We start from the raw sequence: 23,670 nt of genomic DNA, 5'->3' as shown, positions 1-23,670 counted from the left end.
GGATTAAACACAGCTGATTTTTTAATCAAAGACGTGGGCACACCTAGATTTATCGAGACTGTGAAAATAGCTCAACGAGGATTCGCTTCACTGAGCACCCCATCTGTCTGTCTGGTCAGGAAGTTTTCATTCGGTGCAGCTAAATTCACTGATGTCATTCGGTGCTGCCGCAGTGGAACGTATATTCAGCTATGCGTTGTCCTAATAAAATTGTTGGAAGTTGGCGTTGTGTAAGTGTCAACGCCTTGTCTCCGTTCCTTATCTTCTGATGCGCAACGGCTTCGCAGACAGCAGTAACCAAGAGCAGAAGACACGCCCGCATAGCCGTACACCCGCATTTGACACTTCGCCACCGCGACTGTTCTGTACGGCGGATGTTTCGTTTCCTAAAGAGATGGTTGAAACGTCTTGTGTGCCCTTGTGCAAGTATCGCGGCTGCCGCGATAAGGATGGCAAGAAGGTGAGCTGCGAATGTTTTGCTGTGTCGCATAAAATTACTGTTTCTTAAACGAAGAACCCGTATATGCAAGAACAACCGACCTTGTACAGTCGCGAACAGAATCTGGGCCATCCTTCGGCTTTCAAACTTTTCCGTCGCGTTTCATAAGGGAAATAGAAAAGTTTGCTGCCTTGACGTGCAAGCGCAAAAGTAAATTTTACTTGTATATGCAATAGACATTCCCTAATTTTCGCTATGTGACGCGGCACAATACTTCGACTGCCGAAGCATGGTCCATATTCTTCTGCCCGCGACTGTATTTTACCCTTCTATGTGTCGTTGAGTCCAATTGGGCCTAAGAGTAAACGCATGTGTCCAGTAATTGTTGAGAACATTGACTGCTCACTAACGCTGTGTCTTTGGTGGTGGATGGGCCCCTAGTGCAGGGCACCAGATGCTCTTGCTAATGCCGTGCACCGGTCGATCAGGTTTATTCTTTGCACCAGTCACAGTCTCGACATGGCCAAAGTCCGCCGACAGCCGCGGGAGGTGCGGTTCAAATCGTTCGTCCATCCTGACGTCGGGAACACTCTCATGATGGCGCATAACTGTACTGAACGCGCGCAATGAAGCCGTAACGTCAGTGCCACCTCCATTAGATTTTTCGTAATCTTGCGCGTAAACGCTAGCATTCCAAGCGCTCGAGTCACTTGCCCTCAAACCAAGCCTACCAGAACGGAACGTTTACGTTCCGTCGAGCGTGCACGGTCGACTAAGCGGAATCAAACGAATTCATTTGCCGTCAACCCAAGCCTGCTAAGACGGTGTTGCCCTAATTACGATGATTTCGTTCTCACATTGCTTTGCTTACGAAAAGTCTGCCACTGGGGGGCACACCCAGGCTTCGATAAACATCTATGTTAATCGAAGCCTGGGAACGAAGCCTGGGATCGAAGCCGAAGAACGACGACGGACTCCCACCAAGACAACTTACAAAAACTCACTGTAGCCCTCATCACGATTCTTGCCCTCTTAGAGGTACCCGCAAATCCGCTTCTCTGTAAGCAACAGTGTCAGTATATTCTCGGCATTCTAGTTTGGGGAAAGAAATAAAAATAGCAACAGCTGCTACCATGCTTAAATTTCGCGCTCCTTAGTCGACTGTAGCGCCACCTGAACCCAGCTACTTTTTCAAGTGAGGGGCAAGGCGCTCAAGAACGCTGGCGAGCAGGCGTGTGATTTGTAGCGCCACGCAAACTCTCCACACAAAGAAAAACCAGCCGGCGCTGCCAAGGCGATCTGCCGCTGTGTTGAAAGAGGCCGCCAAGACGACGGAAAGTCCGCGAGACGGGGAGATGTTTCGGTGTGTTCGGTATGGGACTCGCTTTATACTCCGCGCTCCGTGCGGTGGATGTGCTCACTGAAAAGTTTTGTGGGTGTTGGATCATCGCCATGTGTGGGTTGCAGTGAATGACCGCGTGTGCATTGAAGGCATTGTGCTTTGTGACAACGTGTTGTGTGGCGAACATGCTCTCCGGAGACACGGACTTGGGTGCTCACGATGTCGTCTAAAAGGTCTGTATTGTTTGTACTTCTTCACTCTCTAGCCGTCACGCGTGTTGCCGAAAATAACCGTACCAGCACCCCGTCCTCCATCTAGCTTCGCTTAACTTTGTCGTCTTGAGAAAAACGCATTCCTAAGTTGGCGAAACTTGCCCTGCGATTAGTTCTGCTGATCGCTCGGTGGCAAGCGCTACAATCGCGGATAAAGCGTCCGGAAGCTGAGGTTTCTCTAAGCCGTCCGCCGAGTGCTGTCGGAAACGGGTTGATCTCTGCGTGATCGTGATTTTGGCTTCCCGTGACCGAGCGATTGCCGTGTGCGGGTGAATGAAAAGTCACGCCAAAAAAGATCGCGTCAAACCGCTGTTTGCGTTTCCTGCGCCCAGCGGTCACGTTTTGTAAACGCTCCCATCTCTCCAGCGGATATCGCGAGAACACCTCCGGAACGAGTTCCGGTCTGGATTACGCCTCCCCCACGAAATCTCAGTTTCTCGTGCTAGCTGCATTTGTGTGCGTTTGATTCCGCCGAAACAGGTGCGAGCGGCGAGTCAATTCGAGTGTTCGGTTACTCATGGGGCAGCATTCCTTTTCTAGCTTTCTTGTGGTCGGTTGCTCGGTCGTGAACGGTTTGGAGATTTCGCTGATCTAGGCAGAGTTCTGTCTTTTTCCTTTGTGCACTTCCGAGGTACGGTACGCTCGCTTCATGCGTGTTCATTTTGGGTCCCGTAGCGAGTTGAAGAAGCTAAGTGAAGAAAGCCTGACCCGGCAACCAGAGGAAGTCTTCGACATCATCTGCAAGCTTGGCGAAGGCAGCTATGGCAGTGTCTACAAGGCGCTACACAAGGAATCTGGACAGGTAACTTCGCGATCGCTTTGCCTGTCAAAGTTATCTGCCTGCAGGACACCCGCCTCTGGGTCTTTTAATTGCTCAATTGCTGCACAGTTCTAGTCCTAAACGTAGCGACGTCAGCACTTTTCTTTCCTGTCACTTATCTGTGCTGCAAAAGTGAACACTTTGTGCTTGTTTCCATTTTATGATCTCAAGTATCACTTGTTAAATTGTTTTAAAACTTCTCTGATCTCTCACTTCTAGAATCTGAGAATGAGTTTCAAAAGATGCACAGGTTGAACTAATATTTACATATTTGCGCATTCACTAGTGCCGGAGGTCTAAACATTTTTGCAGCTCATACATGTTATTTTCGAGCTACATGTTGTATTACTTATAAGCTTTTCTACGCATTGGATTATTATCTGATACATACATACGTAGTCATACACATTGCCTGGATTTTGTGTAGGTACTTGCCATCAAGCAGGTACCTGTCGACACAGATCTACAAGAGATCATCAAGGAGATTTCCATTATGCAGCAATGCGACAGCCCCTATGTGGTCAAGTATTATGGCTCATACTTTAAAGGGTCGGACCTTTGGGTAAGTTGGCTCCTTAATCTGCCCTTGATCCTTAATCCTTAATCTTAGTTGACTCCTTGTGTCAGTTCATGTGAATGAAAATAAGCTAGGTGATGGGGTTTCACCTCTACATGACATACCACATGTGTAGCGCCCCTTGTTGTGGCAAATGTTTACAGTAAGGACACAACTACAAGAAAAACAAGCGTGTTCCATACACAGTGTGTTAGGTAAAATACTCCTAGCAATTGTTTTTATTTATTGAGAAAGCATGCATGTGTAGGACACATTCACATGAAGAGCATGCAGGCGAAACAGTTGATACATGATCAGGAAAATAATTTTGCGACCTCTTTGAGAGACATTTCCACGTCATCCACAGACACTAAGGCATGCTTCTGCTGTTATGCATTTGACCACTATGGTCTCCTATGCTGGCATGTTGTTGCCTTTTACAAAACTCTATCTCACAAAAACATGGCTCTTACCAACAATGAGTGCAGTGAAATGGCTAGTACGCACATTTTTTATTCATGATTGACAACACGCGCTACCGTACACGATCCTTCACAGAATACCTGGCTTGTTCTGTGTAGGACTTTGCACACAATGGTCATCATTTCACATGCCATATTTTTCGTGAAATATCCTTGCGGACAAACTTCCTGCATTTTCCTGTCCCCCTTTGTGGGTGGGTGTTTGTGGTAAAATGTTTGTTCTGCTTCAATTTGCAGATTGTTATGGAGTACTGTGGTGGGGGCTCAGTATCCGACATAATGAGGCTACGTAAAAAAACGGTGAGTCTGTTTGTTTATTTGTTTATTTATTTCCTTTGCATCTTTGGCAAAGTTTGCCCTTCCCTTGGTATCTTTTTGTGAATATTTGGCTATTTCTACTGGAAGACTCTTTAATGGTCATAAAAACCAATGATTAATGCTCTGATGCTCTTTTGCTAGTATTCAAACCAAATATGAGCTCTATGTGCAAGCATCTTATGTGGCAGCCTATTATTGTAGTGTTTACGCCAGGAAGCATCTGCAGTTAAACATGGTTGGACTATAGAAATGTTTTGTTTGTAGTGACACATTATTGGCAACAGAGCCAACGAAATGTATGAATAGCAAGAAATTAGGTATGCTGAAAGAATGTGTGTCTGTTACACATGCAGTCTTGCTAGCATTCACACCGAACTGAGGTACTTGACATTACTTCAGTACTCAACTGCCTGGATGCACAAGTAGTTTGTCATTTTGCTGCCTACATTTATGCACTTCCTTTTTTTGTCAACGTAGGTACCAGTAGACGTAGATGTAGATCTGTGAAGAAGACATAGTTATTGTAACTTTCAGCAGTTTTTATGATTGCAACATGCCTTACCTGACTGATGGGCTCATGACATAAAATTAAGGCTGTGGCTAGAGTTCCGTCCAGACGGAACTACAATTTGCGCTAGAGTTCCGTCTAGACGGAACTACAATTTGCGCTAAAGTTCCGTCCAGACGGAACTGCATGTAGCGATGGGGTTCCGTCCAGACGGAACTGTAACTGACACCATACAGTTCTGTCCAGCATTATCTGCCACAAGAGTTATGTCAAGACGGAATTAAAGCTGGCGCTAGGGATTGGGGAACCAGTTTGCTTGCAGACTTTTGCATGTTTACTTTAAAAAGTGGCAATCCTGTTCCGCCTAATGTGTGACAGGATATTCTGCTGCATCATTTTATTTTTTAAGCAGTCAGTGAGAAATGGCAATAGAACGAGTTCTGGCTTGGGTTTGTTCATGCGTTTGCATAATGCTTGTTGACCGTTTGTGTACGTCTTAGTCTTTTTCGCGCTACGTCATCGTGCAGCACAAACAGCGACAGGGCTTCACATCACTTCGCGAAGAGTTTCTGCACTCTGCTTCTAACAGTGTCATTTTCCCGATCCTGCATGCGTGCACGGAAGTTGTACCTTCGAGGATGTAAGTGAAGGCAGTACGCGGACAGATATTTTGGTGCCGTATATATGCGTAGAGAGAACATCTGGGTACAGCTTTGTCAACTGGTTATTCCAGGGGCAAAGAAATGCTTTTTTGTGGGTAGAAATCACTCATTTTGTATAGTATCGACAGTACGGACATTAGACAGTTTTAGGTTTACGTACGTAGAACCTTCACGCACGTAAATGTGAGCAGTCTACGTAGCGTACGCTCGTGTCACTTCGTACAGTTTTAGCTACACGTACAGGACGCAAACTGTGTAGATCTGCCATAGAGCATAAAAAATGCGCTAACATGCTGTGCCGCGCATTATCTAGTACAGATAATGAAAACTAATTTTGTTTAGTCGAGCTGCTTGGAGCGGAGCCAGCCATGCCAAAGTGCAGGCGCTAAATACTTTCCCCCTTTCTTCTGACAAACGTTGAGCAATTTCATTCCACCGAACTGTATGTTGCATGTTATCTTCAAATGGATTGCATTCCTTTACGTCCCGCGGCATATTTAAATCATTGCTTTTCGAAAAGCGAAGGCGCGATGGTGTCCCACTCATGTTGACGACGTGTGCGTATGGAGTCAAAACGTGCACCGTTTTGCTTTTCCCGCTGACTGTGCCGAGGGTCTCGCGATATCGCGTGAGGTTTCGAGCTTCACGTGGTCTCGCTAGACCGTTGGCACACTCGTTGCTATGACGACCACAGACGCTTCTCCGTCAGGCTTAGGAGCTGCTGAAACGGATTTCTATCGGGGAAAAAAAAGCTAGTTCTCACCTAAAACTTCATGCGAGATCAAGAGTGGACCAAATGAAGGCAAATACAGCAGTTTAGAGCACGATACCACATCGAGGGATTAGCGACGAAGCTGTCATCGTTGCGAAGCGGGCGGGCAGGGCGCCGCCATCTTGCCAACGCCACGTACGCAAGCAACGTGAAGACCGCCACGCAAAGATCTGAATCTCACGTACGTACGCGCGACCCCCGCAGACACTTCACGTTCTGCGCGTGCTCACTGGTGACCCGTAAGCGCTTTACTTACGTGAAGCTTCTACGTACGTGAAACTAAAACTGTCTATTGTATGAACGGAACTCTAGCTGCAGTAAATATTCCGTCTGGACGGAACTGCAGCAGCAGCAAATGTTCCGTCTGGACGGAACGCTAGACACTCCGTAAAATTAACTGTTATGTGGTGTCTCCACCTGGAAGTAGTGATATGCTCATATTTCGTACATATTGATGCAGCTGACGGAGGAGGAAATAGCGACCATCCTGTCTGACACCCTGCGTGGCCTGGAGTACCTGCACCAGCGGCGGAAAATCCACCGGGACATCAAGGCGGGCAACATTCTGCTGAACACAGAAGGACATGCCAAGCTGGCTGATTTTGGCGTCGCCGGCCAGCTCACTGTGAGTGTCCTGATCAGTTGAGTGTCCTAGTCATGTTTGTGTTGGAAGAAACATAACCAGGAAGTGAAAAGAAAAAAAAAAAGCTTTGGGATAGAACACTAGTAAAACATGCATTGCACAGTTCTGTAAAGCGCATTGCTGCTTTACCTACTTGTGGAATTTATTTATTTATTTATTTATTTATTTATTTATTTATTTATTTATTTATTCATACTGTCAGCTGCTGCCAAGACAGGAGTTGAGATCCTTGAAATAATCAAGAACTAGATGCAGTACATCAGCAGATCACCGCCTTAGGAAAAATACAAAACAATACAACAATACAAATTTATAGGAAAGACAAAATGACATGTGATACGGGTCAAAAACATACCAGTCAAACCAGTCACAAATACTTCATGAGGGCGTTTTCAAAAGCCTTTAAATCCAAACATTGAATCACTTCTTTTGGTAATTTGTTCCATTCGTCAATAGTGCGAACCAGAAAAGAGTATTTGAAGGACTCTGTTCTAAAATCCAGAGGTGTGATATGTTTGGAGTGTTTTGTTCTGCTGCCAGAAGCATTCAATGGTTTGATGTATCGGTCTAGATTGACCTTACAGCTACCTGTCAGCACATGAAAAAAGAAATGGTTAGTGGGCATTGCTGCTCTGCCTATTTGTAGAATTTGCCGAATGGCTGGTGGTTTGTTTGAAAGATAAACAACTTCCTCACTACTCTTTCAGTCGCGCTAAATTACATATGATTGAAACTGAGAGTTGTTGCCAACGCATTTATGTAACTATTGCCTAGCGTGGCCATGGGGCCAAGTTAATTTAGCCCATAACAGTCAATTAGGCTTATGAGTTAATATCATGTGCTCCTTTGTATTAGAACAAATGCCTCTCCATTGTATTAGCTCTCGTGCAATTATAGGATACTTCACTACGATTTTCCGTTTTTCCTTTTCCTTTTGTGAGAAAATGAGATAGGTAGTGCTCCTCTTTTAGGGAGGTGTGGCGTTCAAAAACACTAACAATTTGTACATGAAATTTTTACTAGGTTTGGCATGAATGCATAGCTAGCTGTGTTCATGGAAAAAAAAAAAATCAAATTTAAAGACACAAAAGTTCCTTTAATTCGCAAGTTATGGTTACAGAAAAAGGATGTGCTCACAGAGTCATCCCAATGTGAATAGCTAGGTAAATATTCCAGCCAGTTTTTATGTAGGTGTGCTCACAGGGGTCTGTTCTGTACAGTGATGTTATTAGTTTATTCTTCTGTGCTTGTTAGCCATTTAATGAACAGAGGGAAAACTTTGCTTCTCGTTTTGTCGCACTTTCTGTTTCTACAAAAGAACAACATAAATGCTGGAGCAAGACGGGCAAACATAGGCAGCTTTGTATCACAGCAGCCTGATATGTCTTGGGACTAGCTTTGTGTGAAAGCTGTTTTCGGCAGTGTGCTACCCTGTGTGCATGAGGTCTGAGTCCTCGCGTGTGCAGGACACCATGGCCAAGCGGAACACTGTGATCGGGACCCCCTTCTGGATGGCACCCGAGGTGATCCAGGAGATTGGCTACGACTGCGTGGCCGACATCTGGAGCCTGGGCATTACGGCCCTGGAGATGGCTGAGGGGAAACCCCCCTATGGAGACATCCATCCAATGAGGGCAAGTGCTCATGCCAACCATCGGTGCTCATGGAATGTGTCATTGATGAGAACTCTCGTGGGCGGATGCTTTTCATAGGCTGCAGTGGCTGCAGAGACTCCAGTGGAATTACATGGGTTTCCCTTTTTCAAAACACAACATTTCCCAACTGTTCTTTCAGTACAAGAATATACCACAGCAGAACAGAAAAGCTCAGAAAGTTGAATTTTGTTCATGATTGAAAGTAGACTCCGTGAAGACTTCATGAAACTTCACGTAAACAAACTTCACAGCGACAATGTGAGAAAGACAGGACACATACCACTGTACTAGAAACAAAGCGTAGCAGAGCAAGGTAACCGGGAGAGTTGGGTTTGGCCTGTGATTCAGTGTAAGGTGCAAATTTTCCTTTGTGAATTTGGTGCCTTACCTTCGGTCATGTTTGTTTTCTTTACTCATATGCTTGTTTCACCAAACCATCTGGCCACAAAAGTGACAGCCTGATTGCAGCATTTATAAATATGCTTACTACATTTGTTTGACATGCAGTTCGTTCAGAACTGTTGGTAGCGCTTACCAACTGATGGCCTTTTTAAAAAACTCCATGCAGGCTATCTTCATGATTCCCACCAAGCCTCCCCCGTCATTTCGGGATCCGGACCGATGGTCGCCGGAGTTCATCGACTTTGTCTCGCGGTGTCTGGTCAAAAACCCCGAAGAGAGGGCCACAGCATCTGACCTACTTCAGGTAGCGTACGCCTAGATTGTTGAAATGTGCCAGTTATCTCTGCCATCTTAAAGGCATAGATAAAAGTCAGGGGTGATGAAGTCATTGTGCCAAAAATATTGCCTTGTGCTGTTGGGGCTTTACTTTCCTGTACTGCTGACCTGGTGGAGCCATAGTGGCATTTCTCATTTCTTCATTGTAGGTTTAATCTGTTTCTATATCACGTAATGTTTACTGATTAGCACATGCACCAAAATGCTTTGTATTCCATGCATGAAATGGGAGTTTCTTAGGGTACCAGCTGGAAATTTATACTGTATATGCTATCAGAAACCAATATCTTGATCGCAAGTGCTTCTTTTGTTGCAGACTGGTTCTGTGTTGCTGGCCTGAGCCATTTGCTAGTTATATTACTATGTATTATGATCATCCACAGATTTGATTAAGCTGTGATAGTGAAAGTGCCATGTGCATTTCACGGACACTGACATGTCGCAGTAAACAGTTCCTTCTCTTCGCTTTTGTTTGCAATGCAATAAAGAAAAAAAGATTGCAAACCAAACTAAGCTTTTAGATTTCCAAGGTAGTCTTTTAAAAATAAGAAAAAGCACATTTTGTAGTTATAAAATTTTGACATTACCGCGTGTGGCCTTGTACAAATTGACATTTATTACATAAAGTACCACCCGAAATGGGGGGTTGAAATATACGCGGAGTCAACCTGTATGCGGCATCTAAGATGGTTTCGTCCCAGCTGCTGGTAGTATGCACCTCATGCCAGTGCCCATTCCAGGCTGGATATCTAGAGCTCCACGTGTAAAAAAAAAAAGTCAATTTTTTTGTAAATTGGTTTCGGTAGCAAAAATTTAAATGGTGCACCATTTACTCAGCTCGCTGCCACTGTCAGTTGCTTTCTCCAATGAACAGTAGGAGAGAAAGGGTGGTAGGCTCCTGAGTGTGAACTGTGTCAATACCCGAAGCTACCGGACCATTGGTTGTTTGTTTTGCCTTTAGTCAGCCGGGCTACACCCAAGGGCACTGTATTATTTATTGCCTTTGATCTCCATTTGCCTCCACCTGCTGGCTTTGCGACTGCATCGTTGCTTATATATTGCTGGAGCTGTGTGCGCACCTCCAAACCATCCCGTTGCGAGCTGCATAACTAAAAGTGTGGCAGAGGGGCAGGGGCTTTGTGTCAACTTATGGGACTGACTTTTTTTTTTTTTTTTGGCCAGCAAGGGGGTGTGAGCTGCAGGAACGACTTATCTTCGTAGTCGATTATATGCAGCAGTGTACAGTAGTTAATGCATTGGTCACATGGGGGTGCGTATCTACTTTCACCCTTTGAAGACATTTAAGTTTTCTTAATGAAACAATTTGTTCAGGATGGAAAAAAAAATGGCATTGTTTCTGCCTGCTTGCTGAGGGGTGCGTAGCAGTAGCTGTCAGCACATCTGCATTTGTGTCTCAAATTTACCGGTGTGATGGCTCATTTTTTCCCTCTTTGTCTGCAGCACGTCTTCATCAGCAACGCAAAGCCAGTAGCAATTTTGCAGCAGATGATTGCTGAAGCCAGAGACATTCAAGAGGATGAAGCATACCGTAAAGACAGAAGAGGCAGCACAGGCGAAGCGGTCAGTGTTTTGCAATTCTCTGGTTTGTTTAGTTTTTTGCTCTCTCTCTGCCCCAGTCAGGTGTGCGTGGAACATTTGCCAGCACTCATTCAGCATGTACGCTTAAGCAGCTCTTGCTTTTGCTGCTTCTTTGGCAATGGTTATGCTTTTATGTGTGTGCAAACCCAACTAGTGGCATGCAGACTGTGCTTTTGCAAGCTGGTACTCTGCCTGTTTTTCTATGGGAAGCTACCTGCTTAGAGCTGGGAAGTTTTCATTGCTGCCTCTCGGAAACCAGCGCTTGACTGCCAACCTGGTCAGCCATGCATAGTTGTGGCCTGAGTGGAAGGTTTTATAGGTTCATCATAGCTCTATTATTCGCACTTTGAAGTCTGAACTATGAGCTGTTTGTAATTTTTGTTGCTTGTTCATGATAAAGACTCCCTGATTTGTGATACAGGACTTTTGATATGGTTGCCACTCTGAAGCTGATCATAAAAACTGTGGACATAGAGCTGGTGTCGCAGTTTTGAAAAGCGTACCCAGTTTTATGTGGTTGCAGTTTGTGGAAGGCTTAAATTAAGGTCTGGTTCTTTGCTTCTGCGAAAAAGTTTCCTCATGCTCACTGTTATCATTAGGTTTCTTTCAGCCTAACCAGTGATCAGTGCTGTTAGGCTGTATGGCTTACCTGTTCTACACCAAAGCGCTAATGAGATATTCAGGCTTGCTGAATAATGCATAGTGTGGAATAAAGGCAACTGTAGTTCACAGTTAGGCAGGACAGATGCTTTTTGTGGTTGTTTTTGTTTCGCAGCATTTTAATAGCATTCAGTATGTGTCACCAGCTATCCCCATGGTGCATTCTGTTAAAGGGACGGGGTTTTTATAATGTGAGGTTGTTATGATTAGCTTCATCAGTAACAGCTGAATTTAATCATTACACAGTGTCATAGAAAAGGTATGAGGGTTCCAGACTTGAGATGAACAAGCTGAAGAAAGAATACCAAGTAAAAGAAGGGGAATGTGCACTCTTATTCATGCTGTTTACCACAGATTCTTCTGCGTGATTTGCAATGAACACATGCTTGAACTGGTTCAAGTGCTTACATTGTCGTGGTCTGTGCACTGCAGTTTCTGGATGATGATGAGGTGGACGCTGGCACCATGGTAAAGCTTGGCGCCGATCCGGGCACCCTGGTTCCTGACAGAGGAGGTGGCGGAGATGCTCCGACCAGCAGTGACCTTGAGTCAGATCTTGGCACTCTGGTCATCAACAGCGATGGCGAGGAGGACGACTCTACCATGAAAAGTGAGTCCCTCCAAAAGCTATGTGCAGTGCTGTCAGGTTTAGGTCTTTGTGTTGCTGAGTTGCTTTGACATCTCAGAGCTTCCAAGTGAGGAGCTAATTACAATGCTGAGAGGATGTGTATGCACCAAGCACTATATACAGTCGACGGCCGATCTTTCGGACTCTCTAGGGACCGCGAAAACGACCGAAAAATCGGGCAGTCCGGAAAATCAAATTTCACCGAAAAAATCGCGAACTTATTTCCACTATGCCGGAGAAAGCGGCCAATTGTATTGCACACATTCTAAAGCTCCTCATGACTATATTTCGCCGCGCGAAATACCGTATAAACGCGTATAAGGGCCGCACTTTTTTTTTTCCAGATTCGAGGGCCAATTTTCGGGGTGCTGCCCATACACGCGATATGCGAAAAAAAAAAATTTTTTTTTTAAGTAAAAACACACCAACCAGGGAATGAGCGACATTTATTTTGCGTTCAATCGTCACTCGCGAAGTATTTAGACTCCTGAGCTGGTGCTGCGCTCTGGTGCACGCTCATGCCAAAAGAAGCCGCGCAGCATGTCCGCTGTCAACGCGTAGCCGTTGTTCCGAAATTCCATCACATAGAGGAGCAGCTCTTCTTCCAGTTCAGGAAACTCGCACGGCTTGACTCGGAAAGCGCGCTTTTTGCAGCTTGTGTTTCTCTTTTGGTTGCACCATCATCGGACGCACTTCTCGGCCACGTCGAATTTCCCGCCCGCCGCACGCTTACCGACCGCGTTCGAGAGCTAACTCCCAGCCGTGTAGCTTAAGGTGCTTGCCCATCGCACTAAAACTGTGAAGCTCGGCGGCAGCACGCGAAAGCCACTATCACGGCGAACGCGCTAACACGCATGCTAACACGCCACGAAAGGCTGGAGCTGGCGATACTGATGCCGATGTGAACAGCGGAAAATCGCGACAGAGAAAAATGTTGATGGTAATGATCACGGCGCCATCCATAGACGGCACTTGGAAGCTCCGGTGCGCGCGCGTGGCCTCCGCGAACGGCGCAGCGCCGGAGCAGATCGCGGCTGCGATAAGATCCGGCGGCGCGCCCGAAGCGCGCTTCGATCGCGGAGGCCACGGCATGCGCGTAGCCTCCGCGATTGTATTCGCGTTCCGTGTTCGGGACTAAAGACTCGGCACAGATGAGTTCCGTGAACTCAGACTACGGTTCAAGTTCGTGCGGCGGAAGACATTCAAGGACAGTACGAATTCGAAAACACGCGAGCGCAATGTGCCGACTCGCGCAGAATTTCAGCGTCGCAAGAGGCTCCCTTTAAGCTTGAATCTCGTTTTGTTTGATCAAGTTTTCGATATCTCCTGCAGTCTGAATTAATGAGGTTCCACTGTACACCTTATATGGCGGCTTGGGTACTGGCGGCGAGTGCGAACGAGGTCCGAAAAATCGAGTGGTCAGTTGTGGTGCGTCCGAAATTTCAAGCGCTCTTACACATTGGCTCTATGGGCCATGTCGCGGTGCCGCGAAAAAGTCAGAATAATCAAGCATGTCCGAAAAATCAGGCGTCCGAATTTTCGGTCGTTGACTGTACTATCTATGTATTGTGCTTGAAAAAGGCAAAGTGAATACTAAAGTGGGCTTCTCTTTTTATGGTTCACAAATTTTCATATTAATAAAGGTTTTAATGTGGGTTCTCCTTTCAGTCCTGAACATTTATGCCAAAACTTGCATTCGTGCAATGTCCCCTTTGCAAGTAAATTCATTTTAAAGTTTCCTGTTCATGACCTCAGTTCCGGCGATTTCTGTGGACAACACTGCATTTGAAAGGTCAGAAATAATACCCACCTGTCAGCGTTTGTTCTGTTCTTGTTAAATAAAGAAATATCAGGCCTGTTTTTGGCCGCACATTTCATGAACTGGGCCATTGCTTATGCTCACTAGCTCAACTTGCACAAGTTTTGCGGGTAATGTTTGTGTCGTGATCTCTGCGTCTTGTGAAGCACTGCCTTCAGCTGCACAGTGGCTCGCGCATTGTTTAGCTTATTGTTTTAAAGAACAATTTATTGCAATAAAGACTCATGAACTAAAAAAAGCTCGAAGAGCCATGAATGCTATTTTATGTACCATGTTGTGCTGACTAGCTTTCCGCATACATTGAGTAGAGTGGGCAAGAGAAAAAGAAATAAAAATAATAATCCCCTGCCCACATCGCTTGAGCACAACGGGCTACCTTTCCATATACAGTATGACCCAGCTGTTATGTTTCCCAGCACTGCTTTTTATGAAGACCAGCTCAGAAACGTATGCATGCAGCAACTTCGCCTCTCCGCGAGCATTGTTCCTTGCACAGACAGCTGTTTGGACAGATGCGGAGCCATCGGGCATTCTGGACATTCTGCATATGCACAAAATAGTGAGAATCGGGCCTAGTAGGTTGTTCATGGCAGTTCAACATGCTTAAATTTTCACAGAACGAGATGAAGACACAACAACACAAAGCGCTCTGTGTTGTTCTGTCTGCATCTCATTCTGTGAAAAGTTGAGTGCATGGAACCACTATATGCACAGTCGCGAGAACCGCAAAAACTTGCGCATTCCAGAGAACCATGTTGCAGTAATGGCTCTTTGAATTTGCCTTTATTTTATGATGTGTGGCATCCTCTGGAGAGTGTACGAAAATTTGTCTCCTACAGTGAAAACTTGTTGAAAACAATTGCTCATGGGTGCCGGAGGCGCAATGCCAACTATGCATGCAAGGTGGCAGGTGTATGCTTGCGGCTGTAACCATCAGTAGCTTGTGCCTGTCGTCAACACAAACTGCGCTTGATTTGTTTTCAACCAGTGGAGCTCGGGAGAGGGCAGAGGAGCAAACTGTACTCAAGAGTGTTGGCACAAAACGAGACACGAGAGGATGCCACGCGTCCCCGTCCTCTCACTCCATGCTTGTCTGTGGTTTGCAGGCTGGTATGTTCCTCAAGACGTGTCTTGTTTGTAGCCTTGTTCTTCCATGTTTCACTTAGCACTGTAATGTATTGTTACACTTTGGCAGGGCATGACACATCAACTGGGGAGCGCAAGGAAAGCTACCGGCCGTATTTCCTCGACCACTTTGACAAGAAAGAGCGCGAACAGCAGGGGAGCGGTGGAAGCAACTCCAAAGCATCGCCCCGGCATGATGGCACGCCACACCCCAACTATTTTCCCCAGGATCTGTCAAAGGCACTGGCAGCCACAGCGCCACAGGTGAGAGAAATTGCAATAAAAGCAAGGTTTTTTCTTTGTTGCACAAATTTTTCTTTGTTTTTTTCTTTGTCGGCCTTCTTAGGCATAATCTTGAACACGCGCCTTCACACTTAAAAAAAACTTGCTTACATCACGCTAATTCGCCCAAAAGTTGAGTATGCTTCTGCCATATGGGACCCCCAACAAGCTTACATCATAAACAACCCTGCAAAACCGTGCTGTTCGCTTCATCTTTTCAGATTATTCACGCTTCACCAGTGTCACAGCATTAAAACAACGTGCCGAGTTGGAACCGTTATCATGTCGACGCCATTTCGCTCGCCTAACCTTACTTCACAAACTGTATCACCATCCCACCCTCTACGGCGACTTCTTTTTGCCACACCCTGCAGTCTTTCCTCGCCGCGACCGCGATAACAAAATAAAACGCATCACATGCCGTTCATTGCTCTATGCGAAATCATTCATTCCTCGCACTATAATAGATTGGAATAACTTGCCATCAACATAGCTACTGAGGTTAACCTACAATCGTTTCAGCATTCGTTAAAGCAAACCATGGACTAACAGATTTGGTATTTTTTGTTGTATTATGCGCAGTTACTAATTATTTTATTCTGCGTTGTTTGTTGTGTTATTTGTGTACATTACTAGTTTTAATTCATTATTACGTGTATTTTGTTTCAAATGCCTGTGCCATATTTTTATGCTTGTATCGCGCCCCCCCCCTATGTAATACCCTCGCACGAGGGCCCTTAGGGGTATTGTAAATAAATAAATAAAAAATAAATGCCACAAACTCCTGCTGGTGAGGTGCTGTGGCAGTATCTCTGGCATCAAGAAGTTCCATGGTACTGTAAGAGGTTGAGAACAGTTGAAGTATTGTAAGCAAATCCGTGTGTGTGTTTGGGGGGAGCGGTTGAAACGTGCATTGGGCATGACAGGAAGGACAGTTGGTCGAGGTTTGAGACTGTATTTTACATCTTTTACTTCTTCTAGTCAGTTGTGGGATTGCAACATATTTCAGCATGCAGAGTCGGTTTGCCTTCTTTCTATCTTGTCCAAAGGCAGGTCACGTGAAGGGGGAACACTGGTCTTTGAGACCAAAAAATGACCAAAAAATCAGTTTTCAAGAAGTGACATTTGTGGAATCTCAAGCTATTATTTTCCAACTGTACCAATTTTTTCCTTCAAGAAATCAGCGTTTTGACCATAATATCCAATTCAGATCATCGTTTGAGCTGAATTTGTGCTCGAGCAGACAATTTAATGGCATAAAAATTTTGGACATCTGGCTGTCTTAGTATGTCGATATCTCAACATCTAGGACAGACAGAGATGTCATAGTGTTTGCTAAGGGAAGCTGAAGGCACAGTGTGTGCAATAATCGAAGCAGATTTGTTCAATCGCACTTCAAAATTTTATAACTTTGCAAAGTTTATTGGTGCATTACATACACACCTTGAACATTGATATTCCAAGTGCTGTAAAATTACTAATGAGTGTAAATTGGAAAAATGGTTTTGATTATTGCACTCTTTAGTCACCATACTATGTAGCCATGGGTTAAAAATTATTCTTTATTGAGCAGTTTTTTTTGCACCGAGGTACTAATGAATGATTAATTAAAATTAATTATCTTGGGAGCCCACTAATTTGTGAAAAAGGTAATTTCATTGTTGAAATCAGCATAAAAAACTGAGCAAGGTGGTACAGTTTCATTAGGATTGGACTAAAAATAAGGAAAATAGGTCTAAGACCAGTGTCCCCCTGGAGTAGATTTTATCTTGGGAAGAAGGACAGACTCTAATGCAGTTGTTCAATTACAAAGGAAAGCCTCACACTTTCTGAAATCTTCATATTTTAAGAATTCAGGCAAATTAAAATCTGACAAACTTTAGAACTGCCATACTTGCTCAGGTGATGAAGCCGCTTTTTTTTTTTCTAGAAAAGTTGACGTTAATTTGGGTGGAGGGGGGGTGGGGGGGGGTTCACTGCCATGAGGAAAAAAAAAATTGCGGCAAATTTTTTTGTGAGTTCAAATTTTATATCACATGTCCATCTGTCCCTCCATTGTTAAAGGTGCACTGAAGAGGATTCTGAACATGTCTTTTTGCCGCGGGAACTCGATCCACACGTTCCTAGCATTCCTAGAAACAGTGACTTATTGCCCTGTGTTGCCGATTTCCCCAATTAAAACGAATTAACGTCCGGCTCCCGCCTTTTTTTTTAAATTCTGCCTCTTACGGTGGGCGGAGTGTGGAGCGTCTTTCACTCAGTCCCGTGGAGGCTTTGCTTTTGCTTTATTTTGTTTTTTAGGTTTCCATGAATAAATAGTTTCATTCGCAGATAATATAGCCGCAAAATAAGCCCGAAGAAATAAAAATACGCGCGGACTATTTGCTACTACGGACTACTACGTATTAATCCGCCGATGGCAGAGCGGCAAGCCGCCACGGGACTGGGTGAAAGGCGCTCCACGTGTTGGTCGACTCCGCCCTTCGTACGAGGCAGAATTTAAAAAAAAAGACGGCAACCGGACGTTAATTCGATTTAATTGGGGAAATCGGCCACACAGGGCAGTAAATCGCAGTTTCTAAGAAAGCTCGTAATGTGTAGATCGAGTTCACGCGGCAAAAAGACAAGTTCAGATTCCTCTTCAGTGCACCTTTAAGAAAAGCTTAATGGTTGACAAAGGAGGGCAAACAGGCGCAAGACTGGGCAGTACTAAACACCTAAGTACATAGTGGTGTTTCATGCACACAGCCTTCTGCACTGCAGCAGCAGCAGCCACCATCACTGCTGTATGGGAGGCTGCGTGCATTAACATATTGGAGGCTTTTGCTTCGCATAGGTTGGCGTATGCTTGAGCGTTGCCTCATAGAGTAATGTCAACGTATTCATTGCCTTTTCTCCTTGCTTATAAATGAAGATATTGTTGCGGGAAAGAATATATTTACAAATATTTACAAATAGCAAAGAACAGCTGCGAGCGGCACCGAACTTCGTTGTCGTCTTCTACTCTCCCCACTCGTGCCATCGCTCTTTGTCGTCGTCGTCTACCCGCTTCAATATCATTTCATTTAAGGTTCTCCTGAGGTCTCAACGTTCCCCCTCACGTTATATTCACACAAACAAGATAAATGAGTAATCTTCTCATTCCTCATTGATGTTCATACAACAGTTGCATCAGGAAAAAAGAATATGGCAGCGAACACGCAATTGCCCGAAAAATACCTTAATCCAAGGGGCCTCAATGGTGTGCAACCATACGAGAATGAACGCACTGCTGTCTGTGCTGTCAGGGTTGCATAGCCTTGCCAGTCGTTTTCTGGGCCTTTTGCTATGCCTTCTGAGGCAGCTTGACTGAAACTGTCTTGCCTTCTTAGGCAGTTTGACTGAAATTCTCGTGAAGGAAGAAAGAAAGGATACGTTCGTCCTGGTGCAGAACCAGATCCGGCCGACCAGCCACACGAGCGCCCCCTACTCGCACCAGGAGGTGGCCCAGACGGTGCCTTCCTCCCAGGAGCACTTTGCCCAGCAGCTTCAGCGGCAGCTGAACCAGATGAACGCGCCGCTGCCCGTCAGCATGGCGTCCCAGGCCGAGCTCCTGCTGCAGCAGCAGCAGCAGCAACAGCAGAGGCTGCTGCAGCAGCAGCACCAGCACCAGCAGCAGCTGCAGCAGCTTCAACAGTTGCAGCGCATGCAGCAGCAACTGCAGCATGGCCAGCTTCAGCCACCACTGCACAACCAGGTGCAGCTGACGACTGCACAGCCGCCACCGTCCCACATGGACCTGGTGCAGGTGCCCAGGTTCCAGCAGCGCGGCTTCATTGAGGGAGACTTCGACTATGTGAGTGGTGCTCACTAGCTATTATTATTATAATTATTCATTCATTCATTCATGAGATTGGCCGCCGCGGTGGCTCAGTGGTTAAGGTGCTCGGCTGCTGACCCAAAAGACGCGGGTTCGATCCCGGCCGCGGCGGCTGGAATTTCTTTGGAGGAGAAATTCTAGAGGCCCGTGTACTGTGCAATGTCAGTGCACGTTAAAGAACCCCAGGTGGTCGAAATTTCCGGAGCCCTCCACTACGGCGTCTCTCATAGCCTGAGTCACTTTCGGACGTTAAACCCCATAAACCAACCATTCATGAGATTAAGAAGTTTGTGGGGATACGGTGGCCGCAACTGACAAAGGACAGGGTTAATTGGAGAGACATGGCAGAGGCCTTTGCCCTGCAGTGGGCGTAGTCAGGCTGATGATGATGATTCATTCATTCATTCATTCATTCATTCCGCATCTAAGCATATTTTGCAGGAGAGCGGGTACGCTAAAAAATGTCTGCGATTATGCTCTTTAATTAATGCGTTTGACCAGCCTAGCAGTCGCATGCATTGTGTCATCCCGGCATTCTTTGCACACCACAAACCACTTTTCACCTATTCTCACCTCCTGTTTCATCAATGCGGCCAGATTAAGCACATATAGTTCAACCAATCAGATTCGTTGAGGAGTCTATTTTTTAGAAGGGAGTGCACTCTGACGTAGCCTGCAAACCTCTTTTCACCTTCTCTGACGTCTTTCTTGTCCTCTTGTCTCTCGGGCCAGTTGAGAGTAGAAACTAGAGTGAAAACAATTTCACTTCAATCCCCTGCCTGGTCATCACTTTCAAGATGGCAGTACACGCGCGCACACACGCACATACATATAATGCGCAGCATATTACAGTGATGATTCTCATGCAGTAGCTGGTGCAGGGTGGAGGCGCTATCTAAGATTGTTGTAAATGTTTTCCACTGTACAGTGGCGCAGTGTGCTAGAAATTTTCAGCAATATTTACAGGCTGTCTGGTTTCAACAGCTCAAGTTTCTCAGCTTTGAGGAGCTCGGTCAGCGCATGTCCAGCCTTGACTCGGAGATGGAGCGGGAAATCGAGGACCTTCGCCGTCGCTACCACGCCAAGCGGCAGCCCATCCTGGACGCCATGGACGCCAAGAAAAAGCGACAGCAGAACTTCTGACCCTGAGGCTGCCCTCTCCACCAAGACTTTTGTCATGTGCTTGCCTTGGACACTGCCTTTGAACCGAGCTCTCCGTGGGGATGGTTCAGACTTACACGATGCCTTGTCTTGACAAAGTATCTGATATTGGTGGAAAGCGTGAACGAGTGGAAAACTCGTTGGAGTCCTTCGTTTTTTGCTGGAACTGATAGATGGAATGGTGTATAGTAAATATTTTGAGCATCCTTTTTTGATAGCAGTGCTCTCAGATTGTCGCTCAGAAATGTAATGCTCCGCGGAAGAAAAGTAGCATTGTTTTGATACTACTGTACTACTCACTCTAGCACTCAGGGCCTATTCCCTGTGACTTGCTGGCACGTCTTAAACTGTAGGCAGTACTTTAGAAGTTGTTTTCTTTTTTCTTTGAATCGTGTCTTTGGAATTTAGCTACTTGTCGTTTACCACACTTCAATGATTCTATGACAACTTGAGTGGCATTTTTTTCCCTCGTAGGAAATGCTTCCACGCGTCTAGTCCATGTTTCTGAAGGCATTTCTAGAATATGAACTGCACCACCCACAGTCTTCGCAGGCAGCCTCAACTTTTTTTCTTTCATAAATCACAGTCTGCGTGGTCACCAGAATTGGTATTTGTCTTTGGGGTGCGGTAAACATCTGAAGTTGCGGTTTTTCTTTCTACATGTGCATGTACGAATGGAAGCTTCTATACAACCGAGAAAAATGGAAGGGTCTTCGACATGTTTGTTTGGCGAAGGATAGGTACCGAGTTTAACCTTTGTCAAGTAAATTCTTGATGTCTTCGAATGCAGCAACTTATACCCTTATGGATCTTGGTTTACTCAGTGCATGCTTTGACATAAATGTGCAAAAAAAATTACCTGTTCATTATATAGATAGGTTTAAACTGACAGACTGCGTAATCGAGGTCATGCATATTTAGACAGACCAAGATTTTTACACTTTGCAATCATGTCTGTCGTTTTGCTTCGGTTGCAAGTTTTCTTGTTTTTTTTTTTCAGAAAATTGTTTTTATACATTGTACCAAATGGACTGACATTGCTTTGACCTTGGTTTCTGAAGTATATTGTAGCCATATCCTCGGGCATTTATCAGAAATGGCACTTTTATCACGTTCATAGTATCTTTTATACCTTTATTTTGTGTTATTCTTCAGTGTGCACTTTTACAAAAGCTTGGCTTTCTCTGTTGCCATTGGTCTGCCTTGACCACTGTACCTATAGCTCACTGTGCTATAGCACCTATAGCACTGTACCTATAGCTCACTGTCACTGGTGTGCCTAGTCCTGATTTTGAATCCTTGTGAGAATCCTTTGCCATACTGCAAGCCAAATGGTGGACTCAATCTGACGTGTGCTTCCTATGCTTTGGAAATGGCTCTTTCGGAAAGCTGCATATTGTGAGATCCTGTACATGTGCAGATTTATAGATGAGCTGATAAGTAAACCTGGAAGTGCCTTGTCTTTGCTATAGCGACAGTGATAGTGTGTTTTTAGAAGTAGGTCTGGGACATAACCTTAGTATGGCTGCAGTGTCATTGCAACTAACCACGGCGAATTTCTTGAGTTGTCATAGTGCACTTTGAACAAATTTGACGGCCTGACTGCTAATGATGCCTTTTGTGTGGCTTTCTCACATTAGAACTGTCTCTGGGTCAGGAAAAAATCAGCTCACCTGCAAGCCTGGGCAATTTAGATGCTTTGTAGGCATGTAGCGGACTTTTTTAATGAAGACGTCATTCACGCAAAAATGTCTGCTGTTTTCACACTTGCATGAATCTCCATAAAATTTTTTTTTTTTTTGTGACGGGCAGTGTTGCACATGTTTTTTTTGAAGGTGGCTTAAAACACCTTGTTTTATTCAGATATATTGCACATGCTAAACTGCCAAACATAGAATGTTCACCTGAAAGAATGCTTCGCTGAGCTCGTTGCACTAGTGAAAATGTACTTAAGAGCCAGGAATTTGTTTTTCCTCTCTCTCATTGAAATTCGATCCTGTTGGCGATGTGAAGTGGTAGAGGGCGGATCTCATGAGCGACCCTGGGGACGTACTTCGCGACTGGTGAGTTCAGACAGGTATGCAAGTAGTCTTCTGACGGTAAGACACTTGAAAGGCTTTCCTCAAGAAGTTATTTATTACAATACATACACAACTGGTTTACATATGGCGAAAAATTTCGGCCTCTCTGCTTTGACTAAAAATAAAACCTCAAACTTCCACTACTCTGGACCACCGCCAGCCATCACATGGCCAATCTGTCCGGCTGCCACCCAACCAACCTCCCGTGCATCCATCTGATTGCATTCCCGTCAAAGCTCCATCCTCAGCCAATAGACTATTCTGCTGCCAAAACTTACTCTTTAGCCAATAGATGACTTTCCCGCCATCTTTCAGACTTAAGATGTCACAACGCAAAAGAAAAGTACACAATATCAAACACATGCCTCGCTGTAAGCCGCCATGGCTAACTAGAAGGTACTACAACGAGAAGAGATAAACACATTTTAAAACATATGCATCACTGTTAGCCACTCTAGCTAACTAGCAGGAAGGATAGAAAGACAAAACGCACAGTGCCAGTTTACCAGAGTCGTCCTGTCGTTGCTCGTGTTCCGGACAGACTCCGAAAAACAAACCATTCTTCTCTCGCTTAGGCCAAGGAACACGAAACTCATGCATGGCACCATTTCGAGAGTCTCCCACCTTTGCTGGCGCATTCCCCTGCTCCCCTTCGATGGCACTCCTCACACTTTACGACGATGTACCCTACCTGCCTAGCAAGGGAACAGCCTAGCAAGGGAACAGCAGTTCGCCATTGGTAGCGAGGTGCTGGAAGTAGTAAGAGAATATGTCTACTTAGGGCAGGTAGTGACTGCAGATCCGGATCATGAGAGGGAGATAACTAGAAGAATAAGAATGGGGTGGAGCGCATATGGCAGGTTCTCTCAGATCATGAATGGTAGCTTACCAATATCCCTGAAGAGAAAAGTATACAACAGCTGTATCTTACCGGTACTCACCTATGGGGCAGAAACGTGGAGGCTAACAAAGCGGGTTCAGCTTAAGCTGAGAACAACGCAGCGAGCTATGTAAAGGAAAATGATAGGTGTAACGTTAAGAGATCGAAAGCGGGCGGAGTGGGTGAGGGAACAAACGCGGGTTAATGACATCTTAGTTGAAATCAAGAGGAAGAAATGGGCTTGGGCAGGGCATGTAATGCGAAGGCAAGATAACCGCTGGTCCTTAAGGGTAACGGAGTGGATTCCAAGAGAAAGCAAACGTAGCAGGGGACGACAGAAAGTTAGGTGGGCGGATGAGATTAAGAAGT

The 23,670-nt window shown here is 45.3% G+C and overlaps 1 protein-coding gene across 2 annotated transcripts; it reads left to right on the top strand.

The window, feature by feature from the left end:
- Positions 1–1,737: 1,737 nt before the first annotated feature.
- hpo (serine/threonine-protein kinase hippo) lies at positions 1,738–22,089 on the top strand. 2 transcript variants are annotated; one of them, XM_089556600.1, is made up of 12 exons: positions 1,738–2,014; positions 2,729–2,855; positions 3,301–3,435; positions 4,149–4,211; positions 6,632–6,796; positions 8,281–8,448; positions 9,038–9,175; positions 10,669–10,788; positions 11,899–12,076; positions 15,109–15,302; positions 18,751–19,155; positions 20,164–22,089. In XM_089556600.1, the coding sequence occupies exons 1-12, from the start codon at positions 2,001–2,003 to the stop codon at positions 20,320–20,322; spliced, it is 1,866 nt and encodes a 621-aa protein (XP_089412726.1). In that variant the 5' UTR covers positions 1,738–2,000; the 3' UTR covers positions 20,323–22,089. The 2 variants fall into 2 exon arrangements, with proteins under 2 accessions (XP_089412726.1, XP_089412725.1); XM_089556599.1 differs by having other exon boundaries at positions 20,146–22,089.
- The last annotated feature ends 1,581 nt before the right edge of the window (positions 22,090–23,670 follow it).

Source organism: Amblyomma mixtum, chromosome 8 (assembly GCF_055824585.1).
Source record: "Amblyomma mixtum isolate Tamu chromosome 8, ASM5582458v1, whole genome shotgun sequence".
Taxonomy (NCBI): Eukaryota; Metazoa; Arthropoda; class Arachnida; order Ixodida; family Ixodidae; genus Amblyomma; species Amblyomma mixtum.
Note: the sequence above shows the minus strand (reverse complement) of the source record. Positions and strands in the feature narration are given on the sequence as shown.

Coding starts and splice junctions, on each gene's coding strand:
- hpo (XM_089556599.1), top strand. Junction 2,856..3,300: donor TACACAAGGAATCTGGACAG/GTAACTTCGCGA, acceptor GATTTTGTGTAG/GTACTTGCCATCAAGCAGGT. Junction 10,789..11,898: donor GAGGCAGCACAGGCGAAGCG/GTCAGTGTTTTG, acceptor TGTGCACTGCAG/TTTCTGGATGATGATGAGGT.